Genomic DNA, 15,777 nt, shown 5'->3' with positions numbered 1-15,777 from the left:
ATCTGAAGAACCGGAACCGTCGGCACCTGAAGAAGAACCTGGCGGGTTTAACTGACTACCAGGCTCACCGAACATCTCCCTGTAGTGAGCAGTAAGCCTGTTCGCCCGAACCTGCAAAAATATATATTTTTGAGTTTATGATCATCAATAATTAAAAATCTATCAACAATAATTAAAAAATCTATCTAACGAACATAAAATCCGTAAACCTATCTAAATTCCCTAAACTAACCACCTAAACTAACCACCTATCTAAATTCCCTAAACTAATTATGGGGCGAGGAAATTACCATTTTCGAAGGAGAGAGGAATGGGAGAGGAGTTGGAGACGAAATGGGGAGGAAATGGAGAGGAAGTTGGGACGAATGGAGAGTGTGAGGTTGTATATATAACTTACGAAGGTCTCGCAATTTCCTCGTAGAGTTACGAGGAATTAAAGAGGCCCGTCTTTCTGTTCCTCGTAAAAACCTCGTAAACTTACGAGAAAATTGCGAGGTCCGTCCCAAATCAAACGAAGAAATAGCGAGGCCCGTGTTTCTATTCCGTCCCAAAACAGAAATCCTCGGTAATTCCACGTAAGCTTACGAGGTCTTTACGACGATTCTGTCTTACGTGGAATTAACGAGGCTCGCGTTTTTATTTTTTTCTATTTGCCTTGTTATTTCGTCGTAAACTACGAGGAATTAACGAGGTTTGCTTTCTAAACCTCTAAAATCAAAAACCCCAAACCTTAAACCCCATCTTTCTTATATTCTACTTCATATATTCATAACGTATCTTCCTTTTAACCTTAATATTCTTAACATTTCAAACCTCAAAATTTATAACCACAATTCTTTAACTTCTAATATCAATCTCTTCTTTCTAATATAAACTTATACAAAATCAAATTATTTATTTAATTTTTTTTATCTTGCAACAAAAATATAATCCTTTGAAGATTTAAAAATATAATCTTTTAAAGATTTGAAAATATAATCTTTTGAAGATTTAAAAATATAATCTTTTGAAAATTATAAAATTATTAATGGGGTTTGGAGTTTGGGATTTAGACAAAATAGATAAGAAATATGGGGTTTGGGGTTTAGGGTTTAGGGGTTTAGACAACATATCTCGTTAAAACCTCGTAAACCCACGAGGAAATAACGAAGAAATAAAAAAAAACAGAAAGCCTCGGTAATTCCACGTAAGCTTACGAGGTCTTTACGACGATTCCGTCTTACGTGGAATTAACGAGGCCCGCATTTTTCTTTTTTCTATTTTTCTCGTTATTTCGTCGTAAACTACGAGGAATTAACGAGGTTTGCTTTCTAAACGCCTAAAATCAAAAACCCCAAACCACAAACACCATCTTTCCTATCTTATACTCTTCATATTCCAATCCCAAACCTCAATCTTTTATTTTTCATTCAAAACCTCAAACCTCAATATATTTTTTTCTTTATAAACATTCCCAAATTCTTTATAAACATTCCCAAATTCTTATAATCTCAATACATTAAATAGTTTTTCATGATTAAAATAATCGAATCAGATGCATTAAGTCTGAAAATCAATCATATTAAAACACAAATACATCAATCAGATACATTTTCGTCATCACTAGAAACATCATCATTTTCATTAAACTCGTCTTCAACAGCTTCGTCTGTGCCATCGTCGGTAAGATCTTCATACTCATGATTATGCGGATCAATGAGAAGAATGTCATCAATTTGTTGTTCAGGTTCCTCGACTTCATTTATCTGTTCTTCTTGCAATGGTGGTTCTTCTCCACTAATGATTCGTCCTCGAGGTGTAACTTTGATCACGGATAACCAATTTATTCCCGATTCTCTCATCCGAGGGTATGGAAGGTAGCTAACTTGATCTGCTTGTGAAGCTAAGATGAAATGTTCGAATTTGTTGTACCTGAAAAATAAAGAAAACATAGAAGTAAGCTTATTCTGCTCATGTATGCCAGATAAAGAATTTGTTGTACCTTCGTCCACCATTGACATCAACTACACCGAATTTGTTAAACCGAATACCTCTGTTGACGACGGGGTCGAACCACTCACATTTGAAGAGGACGCATTTCAGCTTCAATATCCCTGGAAATTCCACTTCAATAATCTCTGTCAAGATACCGTAGAAATCGGTTTCCCCTTTCACACATATTCCATAGTTACTGGTCGCCCGCTGTCTACCATACTCATATGTGTGAAAAGTATAGCCTCGTGTGAAATACATCTGTGAGGTGGTGACCTTTACATGTGGAGATTGAATTACTTCATGTAACCACTTAGGATAATCTGCATCGTCGTCAAAATCAACCTGCAAAAACAAAGTGAACGTTAAAATACATATCATTTATGAATAATGATTTTGAGTTAATACCTGATTCTTCAACCACTTTATAAAGTGTTGATTTTTCCTTTTGTCTACGTCAGTTGTGGATATACTTGAGAATATTTCTTCGACTTGTGAAACAAATAGGCTGTAAAATCACATTTTATATTAATTAATATTTGGCAATTATATATATGTGTTAATTTATATGTGTCCATTTATGTTACATTTCAAAATAACGAATCAATGGATCCTCAGAATTGAGTAGAATATTGGTGTGTGCACTATGAGCGTCTTCTTCACTCGACCACCAAACCTCTTTTGATTTTCCACCCAGTCGCCCAATCTGGCTAAAGATGTCAGGAACACCAGCAACTGCGTATGTTGGCGCGACACCACCATCATCATATCTCCTTGGAGCTCTTTTCCGGGTACGTACTTTTGACGCAAAGTAGTACGATGTGAAGTGAGAAGTTTCTTCCGTCAAACTTCCAGCAATTATAGAACCTTCAATCTTTGCAAGGTTCTTTGCTTTTCCCTTCAAATATTTCATGGCTCGCTCATACTGATACATACATCTGTAATGTACAGGTCCACGAAGCAATGCCTCATATGGGAGGTGCACAGCTAGATGCTCCATGACGTCAAAAAACCCAGGAGGAAATATCTTCTCCAAGTTGCACAATAAGATGGGAATGTTCTCTTGAAGCTGTTCCACGACTTCTACTTTAAGAGTGCGGGTGCTCAGATCCCTAAAAAATGCTCCAATGCTTTGTATATTCCAAAAACAATTATACACATTATTAGTCATATATTATTTCAAACTAAATCATTATATATAAAATTACTGCAATATATAATATATATAGTACCTGCAAGTGCTTCATGTACGTTTGTAGGAAGCAGCTCCGCAAAAGCAAAGGGAAGTAGTCGTTGCATAAAGACATGACAGTCATGACTCTTCATCCCAGAGAACTTTTGACCCTTTTCAGCGCATCTAGACAGATTTGAAACATACCCATCGGGGAATTTCACTTCTGATGCTACCCAGTTGAACAACACCGACTTTTTTTCTCAAGACAATCTGAATATCGGAACAGGAACTTGCCCATTGCTGTTTATATGTAACTCACTTCTTGAGCAAATATCCGGCAAGTCTAACCTCGATTTTATGTTGTCTTTTGTCTTCCCCGGGACATTCAATATTGTATTCATGATGTTCTCAAAGAAATTATTCTCTATATGCATCACATCGAGGTTGTGGCGCAGAAGAAGATCCTTCCAATATGGCAACTCCCAAAATATTCTCTTCTTGTACCAGTTGTGATGAACACCATAAGAATCATGCATATTAGGGGGGACATGCCAATTACCACCACAAGGAACTGTTTCCAAAGCTCCATAGTAATCGAGTTGCTTTTCAGTTTCTTCTCCAGTTAAATATGGAGGAGGAGTGTCTCTCACAACCTTTTTGTACCTAAACAATGTCTTGTTTCTTCGGTACGGATGGCCAATGGGAAGAAATCGACGATGACAATCGAACCAACTTGTCTTCCTTCCATTCTTCAGTTGAAACGCATCTGTCGCTCCATTACAATATGGACAAGCTAATCTCCCATGTGTAGTCCATCCCGACAACATCCCATAGGCAGGAAAGTCACTTATGGTCCACAAAAGCATCGCTCGCATCGTGAAATTCGTCTTCGTTGAGCAGTCATACGTCCTCTCCCCAGTTGACCATAAATCCTTCAACTCTTTTATCAGGGGTTGCAGGAAAACATCCAGCGACTTTTTAGGATGTTTCGGACCAGGTATTAATATGGTCAAGAATAGCAACTCCCGTTGCATGCACATCTCTGGTGGCAGGTTGTATGGCGTAAGAAAGACTGGCCACAATGAATATTGTCTCCCTGACATTCCGAATGGACTAAATCCATCTGTGCATAATCCGAGATACACATTCCGGATATTGCTAGCGAATTCCGGATATACTTTGTTAAAATGTTTCCAGGCTCTTGCATCTGATGGATGTGTCATCTCACCATCCGTCTGAGTATGCTCGGCATGCCATCTCATCTTTCCGGCAGTCTGCTCTGATTGGTACAATCTTTTCAATCTGTCTGTAATTGGTAGGTACCACATCCTTTGGTACGATACCCTATTACGTCCCCGTCCTTGCGGCTTGAATCGTGGCTTCTTGCAGAATCGACATTCTTCTAACTTCTCATCATTTCCCCAGTAGATCATGCAGTTGTCGATGCAAACATCTATCATCTCCGAAGGCAACCTAAGACTATAAACCAGTTTCTGAATCTCATAATAAGAATCAGCAGACACATTGTCTTCCGGCAAATACTCTTTAAACAAGTCTGCCCATTCATTCATGCAACTTTCAGGTAGATTGTGATCAGTTTTAATATTCATCATTCTAGCAGCCAACGACAATTTAGAGAAACCTTCTCTACAACCACTGTAAAGTGGTTGATTCGCCGCATTTAACATTTCATAAAACTTTTTTGCATCTATGTTAGGTTCTTCATCTTCATCATGAGCTACGAATGCATCAGTTACCATATCATGAACCCTATCAAAATCTACCATCTGCTCCTCCTGATGGTAACTATGTTCATTATGCAAATGATGAGCAACCGGTTCTTCCTGAAAATTGCTATTACTACTACTAGCTTCATTCTATCATAATTATTATAACCTTCTCCATGTTGAAACCAGATATAGTAATTTGGCGTGAAACCTCTATTTATTAAATGCTTCCAAACATTTTCACGATTTGTCAATTTCGAATTATTGCATTCCGACATGGACATAACATCTTACCCCTTTCTAGGACGAGCGGTGTGGAATCTGCTTGATGCATAAATGTCTCCAGTCTCACAATGTATTCTTTCGTCACTCTCCCGTTAGCATCTCTATGCATATACATCCAGCTCCACAACTCGTAGACATTCCCGGAGCCTGACATTTTTTTCTTTTCACTTTTTTTTTGTTCTTGTTGGTGTGTTTAAAATGATGTTGAAACTTCCATATTTATAGAAAATTTTCGAATCTGGTAGTTGAAGTTTTGCGATGAATTTGCGAGGAATAGGTAGGTAGAAAAAAAAAACGTGTTTTAAAATTCCTCGTTAAGTTCACGTAAATATTTCCTCGTAAAGAAGACGCGAATTTACGTGGGTTTTACGAGGAAAGTATATTTTCTCATTTCCTCGTAAAGATGATGCAAGGTTTACGTGGTGTTTACGAGGAAAGTGTATTTCCTCGTTAAAACCACGTAATGTTACGATGGTTTTACGACGAAATATTTTCTTCGTTACTTTACGAGGAAATAACGACATTTTGTTCTTTCTTTGTAAATTCCTCGTAAACTCGTCGTAAAATTACGAGGATCATATCTCCTCGTTAATTTTCCTCGCCAAAGTGTTGTTTTCTTGTAGCGGTTTTTTAATTATAAAAATATTATAACTATTAACTTAATTTTTTATTAGTTATTTAAAATAGTAAAATAAAAAACAAAAATAGACTATTTAAAATAAAAATATCTTCATGTTATATGAAAATCGATATCTAATATTTTGGAAAATAAAATAAATTTATATTTTTTGGTATAAAATCAAATAAACTGAAAATCAATAGTATATGAACTAAATCAAACCAAAATAAATATAGTTTTGATATGATAACTATTTTTTATAAATTGAAATACCGAAAAAACCACACCGAATTAATATCCGGATTGAACACTTTAACATAAACAAACCCTTATGACAAAAATTCTCATATTAGGGGTTGACTTATAAAAGGTAATTTAATCTGACGGCGCAAAACACTCTTAAGTGATCTAATGGCTTGTATGTAACCCTGTTAGGTGGGTTGAACGGCTGCGATGCAGTGTAGACGACGAGACAGAGTGAATAAAACGAGAGAGAGAGAAGCAAAGTAAAAGTAATCTCCTTTGTTTCGGTCTCTCTTCGCTGCCTATCTCTTTCCCCAGACGGGCCGACCATTAAAAAACTCTCTCGCACTTCTTTACCCCAAGGCCAAAGGCGTAGACGGTAAAACCTAAAACCCTTTCTCTGTTTCCACTAGGTTTCTGTTTCTCTCTTGTCTTCACTTTGAAACATAAAGGTAGAGACTTTTTTTTTTCCTTCAAATCGTTCCATTTTGAGTTTTAGTAATCTGGGTTCTCTTCATATTGTATTTTACTGTATAATGAGCTAGAACTTATGATTTACCGTTTACCCCAAATGCAGCATCCGACTCTGCACCATGGCTAGGCTCTTGACTAATTTCACAGTCCGTCCTTTACTCGGTCCCGGAAGACATGTTCAGTCCGAAGAGTATAGAAAACCAAGAAGAACATGTGTGAAGATGATGTACTCTTCACAAACTCCGGTTCTGAGTTTCCAGAGCTTCACAGGGTTAAGGGCTACCAAAGCGGTGGATCATCTAATAGCAAGGCCTTCTCATGGTTTCTTTAATAAGGCTAACCTTCAAATCTCATCTCGGAAAGGAAGAGCTAGCCGAGGTGTTACAAAAGCCATGTTTGAGCGGTTCACCGAGAAGGCAATTAAGGTCATAATGCTGTCTCAAGAGGAAGCTCGGAGACTTGGACATAACTTTGTTGGCACCGAGCAGATACTGTTGGGTCTCATTGGGGAAGGGACTGGGATCGCTGCAAAGGTTCTTAAATCCACGGGGATCAATCTTAAGGATTCTCGTGTGGAAGTGGAGAAGATCATTGGAAGAGGCAGTGGGTTTATGGCTGTGGAGATCCCTTTTACTCCTCGTGCAAAGCGTGTCCTGGAGTTGTCACTAGAGGAAGCTCGACAACTCGGTAAGAGCTGAACTTGTCCTGAATCTGTTTCTGTTTATTATTTTAGGGTTGGTGGTGCTTCTTATAAATACATTGTTATTTTTTTAAACTCTAGGGCATAACTACATTGGGTCAGAGCATCTCTTGCTTGGTCTTCTTCGTGAAGGGGAAGGTGTTGCAGCTCGTGTCCTTGAGAATATGGGTGTAGATGCTAGTAACATCCGGACGCTGGTAAATGCATCCTCACAACCATGTTATGTCTCTTTGTAAACAGTTTCTTGATAGAGTTTATTACTTCAGGTTATACGTATGGTCGGAGAAAACAATGAAGTGACCGCAAACGTCGGTGGAGGATCAAGCGGAAACAGCAAGATGCCAACACTGGAAGAGTATGGGACTAACTTAACCAAACTAGCAGAGGAGGTAATAAAAATGATTCACTTAGTACTCATATCTTGAAGAAACTCTCAAGAAAGTGCAATGTTAAGACTTGGTTTTTCACTTTCTGTCACAGGGTAAACTAGATCCTGTTGTTGGAAGGCAGCCACAGATTGAACGAGTGGTCCAGATCTTGGCTCGAAGAACCAAGAACAACCCTTGTCTTATTGGAGAACCTGGAGTTGGTAAGACAGCAATAGCTGAAGGACTCGCACAGAGAATAGCCAGTGATGATGTTCCTGAAACAATTGAGGGGAAGACAGTAAGAAAAATTCTCTCTATTGGATATGTCTTTTAAGATGCTGAGAAGAGTATATGTTTTCAAAGTGTTTTACCTTTACTTTCCAGGTTATAACTCTTGATATGGGTCTTCTAGTGGCTGGAACCAAGTATCGTGGAGAATTCGAGGAAAGATTGAAGAAGCTTATGGAGGAGATCAGACAGAGTGATGACATCATTCTGTTTATTGATGAAGTGCACACTCTGATCGGTGCAGGAGCAGCCGAAGGTGCCATTGATGCTGCCAACATCTTAAAGCCAGCTCTTGCCAGAGGTGAATTGCAGGTAATGTTTCCCATCCTCTCTATTGGTCAAAATGTATTATATTAATGTAAACAGAGACTCAATTGTTATGGTTTGTAGTGTATTGGTGCAACAACATTGGACGAGTACAGAAAGCACATTGAGAAAGATCCTGCGTTAGAGAGAAGGTTCCAGCCTGTGAAGGTACCTGAACCAACTGTTGATGAAGCTATACAGATCTTGCACGGTCTCCGTGAGCGGTATGAGATCCACCACAAGCTCCGATACACTGACGATGCCTTGGTTGCTGCTGCGCAACTCTCACATCAGTACATCAGGTACTTGTTTCTTCCTTGTTTTCAACACAGTTTCTTAGACAAGTTTGCAGCGTTTTAATCAAATCCTGTTTGTTTCTTCTCTTGAATGAGAATAGTGATCGGTTTCTACCAGACAAAGCCATTGACTTGATTGATGAAGCTGGGTCTCGGGTTCGACTGCGCCATGCTCAGGTTCATAGTTGCATGTCTCTTGCATTGTCAGAACATTGTCTTTTATATGTATATAACTGAGGATGGAGTTTTTTTTGTTTGATTAGGTCCCTGAGGAAGCTAGAGAGCTTGAAAAGCAACTAAGACAGATCACTAAGGAGAAGAATGAAGCTGTGAGAGCCCAAGACTTTGAGAAGGTGAGTTTGTCTTACTGTCTATAAACCCAAGATTAGTGTGTTTACAGTGTTCTTCTCCAATCCAACAGGCTGGTTCTCACCGTGACCGGGAAATAGAGCTAAGAGCCGAGATGGCAGCTGTTTTAGCCAAAGGCAAAGAAGTGAGCAAAGCTGAGACAGAAGCTGGGGAAGAAGGAGGACCTACTGTCACTGAATCCGACATCCAACACATTGTCTCCACCTGGACAGGAATCCCTGTAGAGAAAGTCTCCTCCGATGAATCTAGCCGTCTTCTCAAGATGGAGCAGACGCTACACACAAGAGTCATTGGCCAAGACGAAGCCGTCAAAGCCATTAGCCGGGCCATCAGACGTGCACGTGTTGGACTCAAGAACCCGAACCGTCCCATAGCGAGTTTCATCTTCTCTGGTCCAACCGGTGTGGGGAAATCAGAGCTTGCCAAAGCTTTAGCTGCTTACTACTTCGGTTCAGAAGAAGCGATGATCCGTCTCGACATGAGTGAGTTCATGGAACGGCACACGGTCTCAAAACTCATCGGTTCGCCTCCTGGTTACGTAGGGTACACGGAAGGAGGTCAGTTAACTGAGGCGGTTCGACGCAGGCCTTACACGCTTGTCCTCTTCGACGAAATAGAGAAAGCTCATCCGGATGTGTTCAACATGATGCTTCAGATCCTAGAGGACGGGAGACTAACAGACAGCAAAGGAAGAACTGTTGATTTCAAGAACACGCTTCTGATCATGACATCGAACGTAGGAAGCAGCGTGATTGAAAAGGGTGGCAGAAGAATCGGGTTTGATCTCGACTACGACGAGAAAGACAGCAGCTACAACAGGATCAAGAGCTTGGTCACCGAGGAACTGAAGCAGTATTTCAGACCGGAGTTCTTGAACAGGTTAGATGAGATGATTGTTTTCAGACAGCTGACGAAGCTGGAAGTGAAGGAGATTGCTGATATAATGCTTAAAGAAGTGGTGGTGAGGCTTAAGGAGAAAGAGATTGAGCTTCAAGTGACGGAGAGGTTTAAGGAGAGAGTGGTGGATGAAGGGTTTGACCCGAGTTATGGTGCGAGGCCGCTGAGAAGAGCGATAATGAGGCTTCTGGAAGATAGCATGGCGGAGAAGATGCTTTCAAGGGAGATTAAAGATGGTGATTCGGTGATTGTTGATGTTGATGCTGAAGGAAGTGTGGTTGTGTTGAATGGTAAGAGTGGAGGTGGTAGTATTGCTGAAGAAGCCATGGAAGATCCAGTTTTTGTGTTGTAGAAGGAATGATAAGTGTTCTAGAGATTTTTGTTTTTTTTTTGTTTTCTCTCTTCTAGCTGGATATTGATTGCTTGGGTTGTGTTGCATGTGTTTTCTTTTTTTCTTTTTTTTTTTTTTGATCAAAGTGTTTTTTTTTTTTCATTTTCACAAAGCTTGTTGGACTTGGATTGCTAGAAGCATTAATGGTCCCATCTCTAACCGGGTCAGGTGTTTTCAGGTTATTTTTTTTTCTTCTTCTCTGACCACTTTCTTTACTGAACTGAAAACTCTTGCACCTATTTGTCAAAGACCGAGAGGATGTGGCTAGACAAGGTGCAATCCTTAGGCCATGAGCATTGAGAGTTCATGGCAAAAGTACACACAGTTCCCAATAAAAAAAAATATTAAAATATCCCAGTTTTGTTGAACCCGCCTCGCGTGAGCTCTCTGTGGTGAATCTGGTTCGCCACGTGGTGGTTTGCTAGTAGTTTTTTTTTTTTTTAGAAAAAGTAAAACGAAAAATAATAAATAATAATAATAATAATAAATAATCAAAATGGTGAACTCCAACACGGGTTCACCAATGAAGATGTCCTTACAAAGCATCCAAGAAACTCTACATAGAGAGGGGGTATTAAAGAAAGACGAGACAAAAAGGGCGTACCCTCTCCTCTCTAAAGATTAGAGAAAAAAAATTCATTACCATATACATCTACAAATCTGGATTTTGGGATTTAGAAATAGGAAAACAAAAAGAGAAAAAGAAATCAACATTTGCTTTTGGCTATGCAGAATGCCAAAAATATATAGCACTCGTCTAGATGTGACATGCGATTACTAGATAATAATCCTTTTTGAGCGTGCAGATTCATTATAAGATGAGCTTATAGGTGTTACTAGAGAAACATAATAATGCTCATCCACCGTTCTGACACCCAAGTTTTCTCGACAAACCATTTCGTCCTGTGTTAAAATCATCTTTTGTAGATTTGTATAATGTAATTGTGTAGCTCATTAGTAAGCCAATGGCTGAGTATATATACATCATGAGCAACTACGTGATCTCTATCGTAACCACAAGATTCATCTATATCTATCTACTGATATGGACTTATCTATACTTCAAACATATATCCCCCAATACTCTCCCTCAAGTTGGAGTATGTGGATTAATTTGCGAGTCAGAAATAATATGATGAGTGACGATGAGACCGGCTTTAACAACATCTCTAAATGAATGACAATCACGTTCCAAGTGCTCCGTACGCTCATGAAAAGCCAGATTCGCTGCAATGTGTATAGCAATTTTATTATCACAGAAGAAACGCGTAGGCACAGGTTGATCAACACCAAATTCCTTGAGAAGACGCCGAATCCACTTTGTCTCTTTTACTGCAACTCCCATCGAACGATATTCAGCCTCTGCTGATGATATTGCAACTGTATCTTGCTTCTTTGTCTTCCACGCAATAGGAAAACCCCCAAACATAACAACAAACGCACTCAAAGACCTCCGAGACAAAGGGCAACCACTCCAATCCGCGTCGCAGTAGACATTTAGCGCGAGGTCTGAGTTTGATGACAGTAGTATCCCTTGTCCTGGTGATCCTTTTAAGTAACGCATGACCCTAAGCGCTGCTGACCAATGTTTTTCAGTAGGCGCTTGCATGAACTGAGATAGTAAATGAACAGAATAGCACAACTCAGGCCGAGTGTTGAGAAGGTAAATCAAACGCCCCATCAGACGAAGGTATTTAGTAGGATCAGCGAGAGAAGGTGCTTTGGACTTGGCGAGCTGATGATTTTGCTCCAGCGGAGTCGACACTGGCCTAGATCCAAGATTGCATGTTTCTGCGACGATATCAAGCGTATACTTACGCTGCGAGAGAAAAATACCTTCAGGATCTCTGCTAACTTCTATACCAAGGAAATATTTCAACTTCCCCAAATCCTTCATTGCAAAACACTTACTTAAATATTCCTTGAACCTTCGTACCATATGAGAATTGTTGCCGCATATAAGTAGATCATCAACATAAACGAGAACTCGGAGCTCAACACCATGGCGTTCATAGGAAAAGAGAGAGTAATCTTCATAAGATTGCTCAAAACCAAACCGTATCAAAGCATCAGAGAGCTTCTTAAACCAGCATCTTGGAGCCTGTTTCAGGCCGTATAAAGACTTCCGCAGTTTACACACTTTGTTTGGATGAGAATGTCGAAAGCCTGGAGGTAGCTTCATGTAGACCTCCTCCTCAAGATCTCCATGAAGAAACGCGTTCTGGACATCCATTTGATACACTTCCCACTGCTTGGCTGCAACCAGTCGCAATAGAGCACGTACCGTTGTCATCTTGGCACCGGAGCAAACGTTTCTTTATAGTCCTCTCCCTCTATTTGACTTTTACCATTGACAAGTAGACGAGCCTTGTATCTCTCGATTGTACCATCTGCATTATATTTGATTTTTAAGATCCATAGACAGCCAATAGCTTCTTTTCCAGGCGGCAAATCTATGATATCCCAAGTGTCACTATCTTCAAGAGCAATCACTTCTTTTCCAACAGAATTCCTCCAAACTTCTAGTTTCATGGCTTCAGTGAAGTTCTTTGGTTAAGAGGCGTTTGCTATTGCTGTCAAAAAGTTCGTTGGGTAGTAGAAAATTGTTCATCAGTAATATAATCAGACAGAGGGTACAGTGATTTACCTAAGACCGATGCCGAAGACTCTAATGTGGGGGAGGAAAAAACGAAATAGTGTGTATTATTTTCAGAGTCAGCTGTTGCATTGTAGAAGATAGTCACGAAGTCTCACTGGTGTTGTTTTCTTCTGTTGACCTCTACCAAGTGTTTCAGGCACAACTGCCTCTGCGTCGTTAGTAGCATTCGTCGGAGAAGATGCTTGCTCAGGAGCTGACGTCGAGACTTCTTGTATAGAAGCATGAAGTGTTTCTGAGACAGGAAGAGGTGATTCTGAATTGGAAGCAGGAGGTGCCTCTGAGACAGTGATAGCAGGCGGAATAACAGGAACCGGCTCCTCTTTTCGCTTCCAGAAATGTCTGATTGATCAACCACGCTCCCCCTTACGCCCAACGGTGGAAGATTCCAATCTTCATCGCTAACGGTGTCTATTGGAGAGCCGTCTGCAGGCTCAGTTTTCTGGTCTGCATATGGAAACAAGTCTTCACGAAACACTACATCACGGGACACCAGAAACACATTCCTGTCAATATCGTAAACCTTCCAGCATTTCTTGCCGATGGGGTAACCAACAAACACACATAGGCGACTGCGAGGTCCAAACTTGTCCTTATCTCGAGAGGTTCTGTGTACATAGCACACTGATCCAAAAACCCGCAATGCCTTGTAATCAGGTGCAACACCATGGATAACTTCATAATATGAACGCCCGTTCAGAACTGAAGATGGATTTCTATTGATTAAATAAGCAGCCGTGAGAACTGCTTTGCCCCAGAACTTGATTGGTAAATTGGCTTGAAACAAGAGAGCGCACGAGACGTTTAAGATGTGTTTGTGTTTTCTTTCGAAGCGACAATTTTGTTGTGGAGTGTTGACACACGAAGTTTGATGAACAATATCTTGATCCTTAAACAACGACGACATAACCATGAACTCTGTTCCGTTGTCGCTGCGCACCATTCAGACCGGTTTATTGAACTGTTTTTCTGTGTAAGACAAGAACTATTTTAGAAATTTCTGAACTTCTAATTTTTCAAGAAGAAGAAACGTCCATACAGCCCTGGAGTAATCGTCGACTATAGTAAGAAAATAAACTGCTCCACAAGACGAGGAAGCTCTGTAAGGACCCCACACATCAACATGAATAAGAGAAAAACATTGTTGTTTTATTCATACTTTCATAAAAAATTCACGAGTTTGCTTACCTCTAAAAAAAGTGTCGCAAGGACTTGAGCTAGCTGATTTAGAAACAAAAGATAAATCTGAAAACACTGAAAACGACGGATGACCCAAGCATTGATGCCACATAACATGATCAGAAACTCTAACTGCCCGATGACTCTTCACTGAAACCAAATCCGTAAAGTAATACACACCATCGCGTTCCTCACCGGCTCCAATCAGAGTCCTCGAAAAACGGTCCTGCAAAACACAAATCGTATCAGTGAAGGTTGCAAAACAGTTTGCTTGCTTCAGAAGTTTCACAACTGATATCAAAGTGCAGTTTAAATTATGAACAAATAACACTCTCTGCAGTGTGATCTTATCGGACAAGACAAATGTTCCCATCTTTACTGCAAATGTTCTGTTCCCGTCAGCAAAGGAAATAGAACAAGGGGAAATCGTTTCAAGATGAGTCAATAAATCACGATTCCCCGTCATATGGTGCGACGCACCCGTGTCGAGAATCACATCACCCAATTTGTTCTTACCAAACAGCTTGTCAGAGGCTTGATTACCAGCTTTCTCTTGGATCATCTGGCTGAGCACTTTCCACTGATCTGCAGAGAACTCCGGAAAGGATGAGTTGGAGCTCGTAACTGAAGCTTGAGCAATGTTTTCTTGACCACGCCCTCGACTGTTCATCCCACGGCCTCTTCCTCTGTTACCAAATCCCTGACCACGACCTCCACTACGTTCGTTGTACCTGTCAGGAAACCTGACAAGTTGCCAGTAATCACGCTTCTCGTGATCCGAACATCCATAATGAGAGCATATTAAACGAGAACGCAGTATCGAGTTATCTCCCCTGTTTGAAGTGGAGTCGCTAGAGGCGTCTCTTCGTGGAGGAGTAGAGCTCTGACGTGCTACGAACCAACTGCTTCTTGCTGCTCATGACTTCGTGCAGACGCCAGTCTCTGTTCCTCTCTCACCATCTTATTGTAAATCTCACCAAGAGAAGGCAACAGGTCAAGACCAATCACGCTTGTAGATATGTTAACAAAGCGTGAATCGTCTAAACCCATCATAAACTGATGAATTTTCTCATGTTCTCTCTCCTTAGCAATAGCTGCTGCCGCTCCACACGTACAAGCATGAATCGGTTGGTAAACTTGCAACTCCTCCCACAACTTTGAGAGATTACCAAAATAGTCCAACACGGATAGTCCCTTTTGTCTACACGAGGCAAGATGAGCTTTAATCTGATGAACACGTACATTGTTCCCCACGGAAAATCTCTGCTTCAGATCTTCCCACAACTGGTACGCCTCCGTGATGTACGTGACGGTAGATCGCACCTTCGGTTCGATAGAAGCTCGAATCCAGCCTACTATCATAGAGTTAACGGTCAGCCAATTCTCCAGATCGGGACTGGTTTCCTCCGGTTTCTTTAGAGTTCCTTTGATGAAACCTAATTTACGTTTGGCTTGCAGAGCATTGACCACCTCTACGACCATTCGTTGTAATTTTCACCATTCAGTTTAACATAACAAATTATGGCTCCTGGATTGTCGGAACCGAACAACTGTAAGGCGAGTTCAACATCGCTTCTTCCTTCTTCTGAATAATCAGAGCACCTTGAGGATCAGCCATGACTTACACGTCAATTAACAAGAACAAAAGATCAGAGTTTTGAAGATCTTCTGCTCTGATACCATTTAGATTTGTGTACTGTAATAGTGTATCTCATTAGTAAGCCAATGGCTGAGTATATATACATCATGAGAAGCTACGTGATATTTATTGTAACTACAAGATTTATCTATATCTATCTACTGATATGAAATTATCTATACTTCCGTAAATATC

At 40.3% G+C, this 15,777-nt stretch overlaps 2 protein-coding genes across 3 annotated transcripts; one reads left to right on the top strand and one right to left on the bottom strand.

Moving 5' to 3' along the window:
- Positions 1–6,231: 6,231 nt before the first annotated feature.
- Positions 6,232–10,290, top strand: LOC108843347 (chaperone protein ClpC2, chloroplastic). Of its 2 annotated transcripts, none has more exons than XM_018616525.2 (10): positions 6,232–6,398; positions 6,597–7,180; positions 7,275–7,390; positions 7,460–7,582; positions 7,674–7,859; positions 7,946–8,161; positions 8,240–8,457; positions 8,553–8,628; positions 8,715–8,804; positions 8,873–10,290. In XM_018616525.2, the coding sequence occupies exons 2-10, from the start codon at positions 6,613–6,615 to the stop codon at positions 10,067–10,069; spliced, it is 2,790 nt and encodes a 929-aa protein (XP_018472027.2). In that variant the 5' UTR covers positions 6,232–6,398; positions 6,597–6,612; the 3' UTR covers positions 10,070–10,290. The 2 variants fall into 2 exon arrangements, with proteins under 2 accessions (XP_018472027.2, XP_018472028.2); XM_018616526.2 differs by having other exon boundaries at positions 6,232–6,471.
- Positions 10,291–12,823: 2,533 nt separating this feature from the next.
- On the bottom strand, positions 12,824–15,425 carry LOC108835766 (uncharacterized). Its single transcript, XM_057004159.1, has 6 exons — positions 14,847–15,425; positions 14,323–14,709; positions 13,953–14,169; positions 13,843–13,864; positions 13,135–13,696; positions 12,824–13,093 (listed from the first exon to the last, which is right to left on the bottom strand). Exons 1-6 carry the CDS (start codon positions 15,423–15,425, stop codon positions 12,824–12,826), a joined length of 2,037 nt encoding a protein of 678 aa, XP_056860139.1.
- Positions 15,426–15,777: the final 352 nt, after the last annotated feature.

Source organism: Raphanus sativus, chromosome 2, assembly GCF_000801105.2.
Source record: "Raphanus sativus cultivar WK10039 chromosome 2, ASM80110v3, whole genome shotgun sequence".
NCBI classification, from domain to species: domain Eukaryota; kingdom Viridiplantae; phylum Streptophyta; class Magnoliopsida; order Brassicales; family Brassicaceae; genus Raphanus; species Raphanus sativus.
This window is presented reverse-complemented; position numbering and strand designations above follow the sequence as displayed.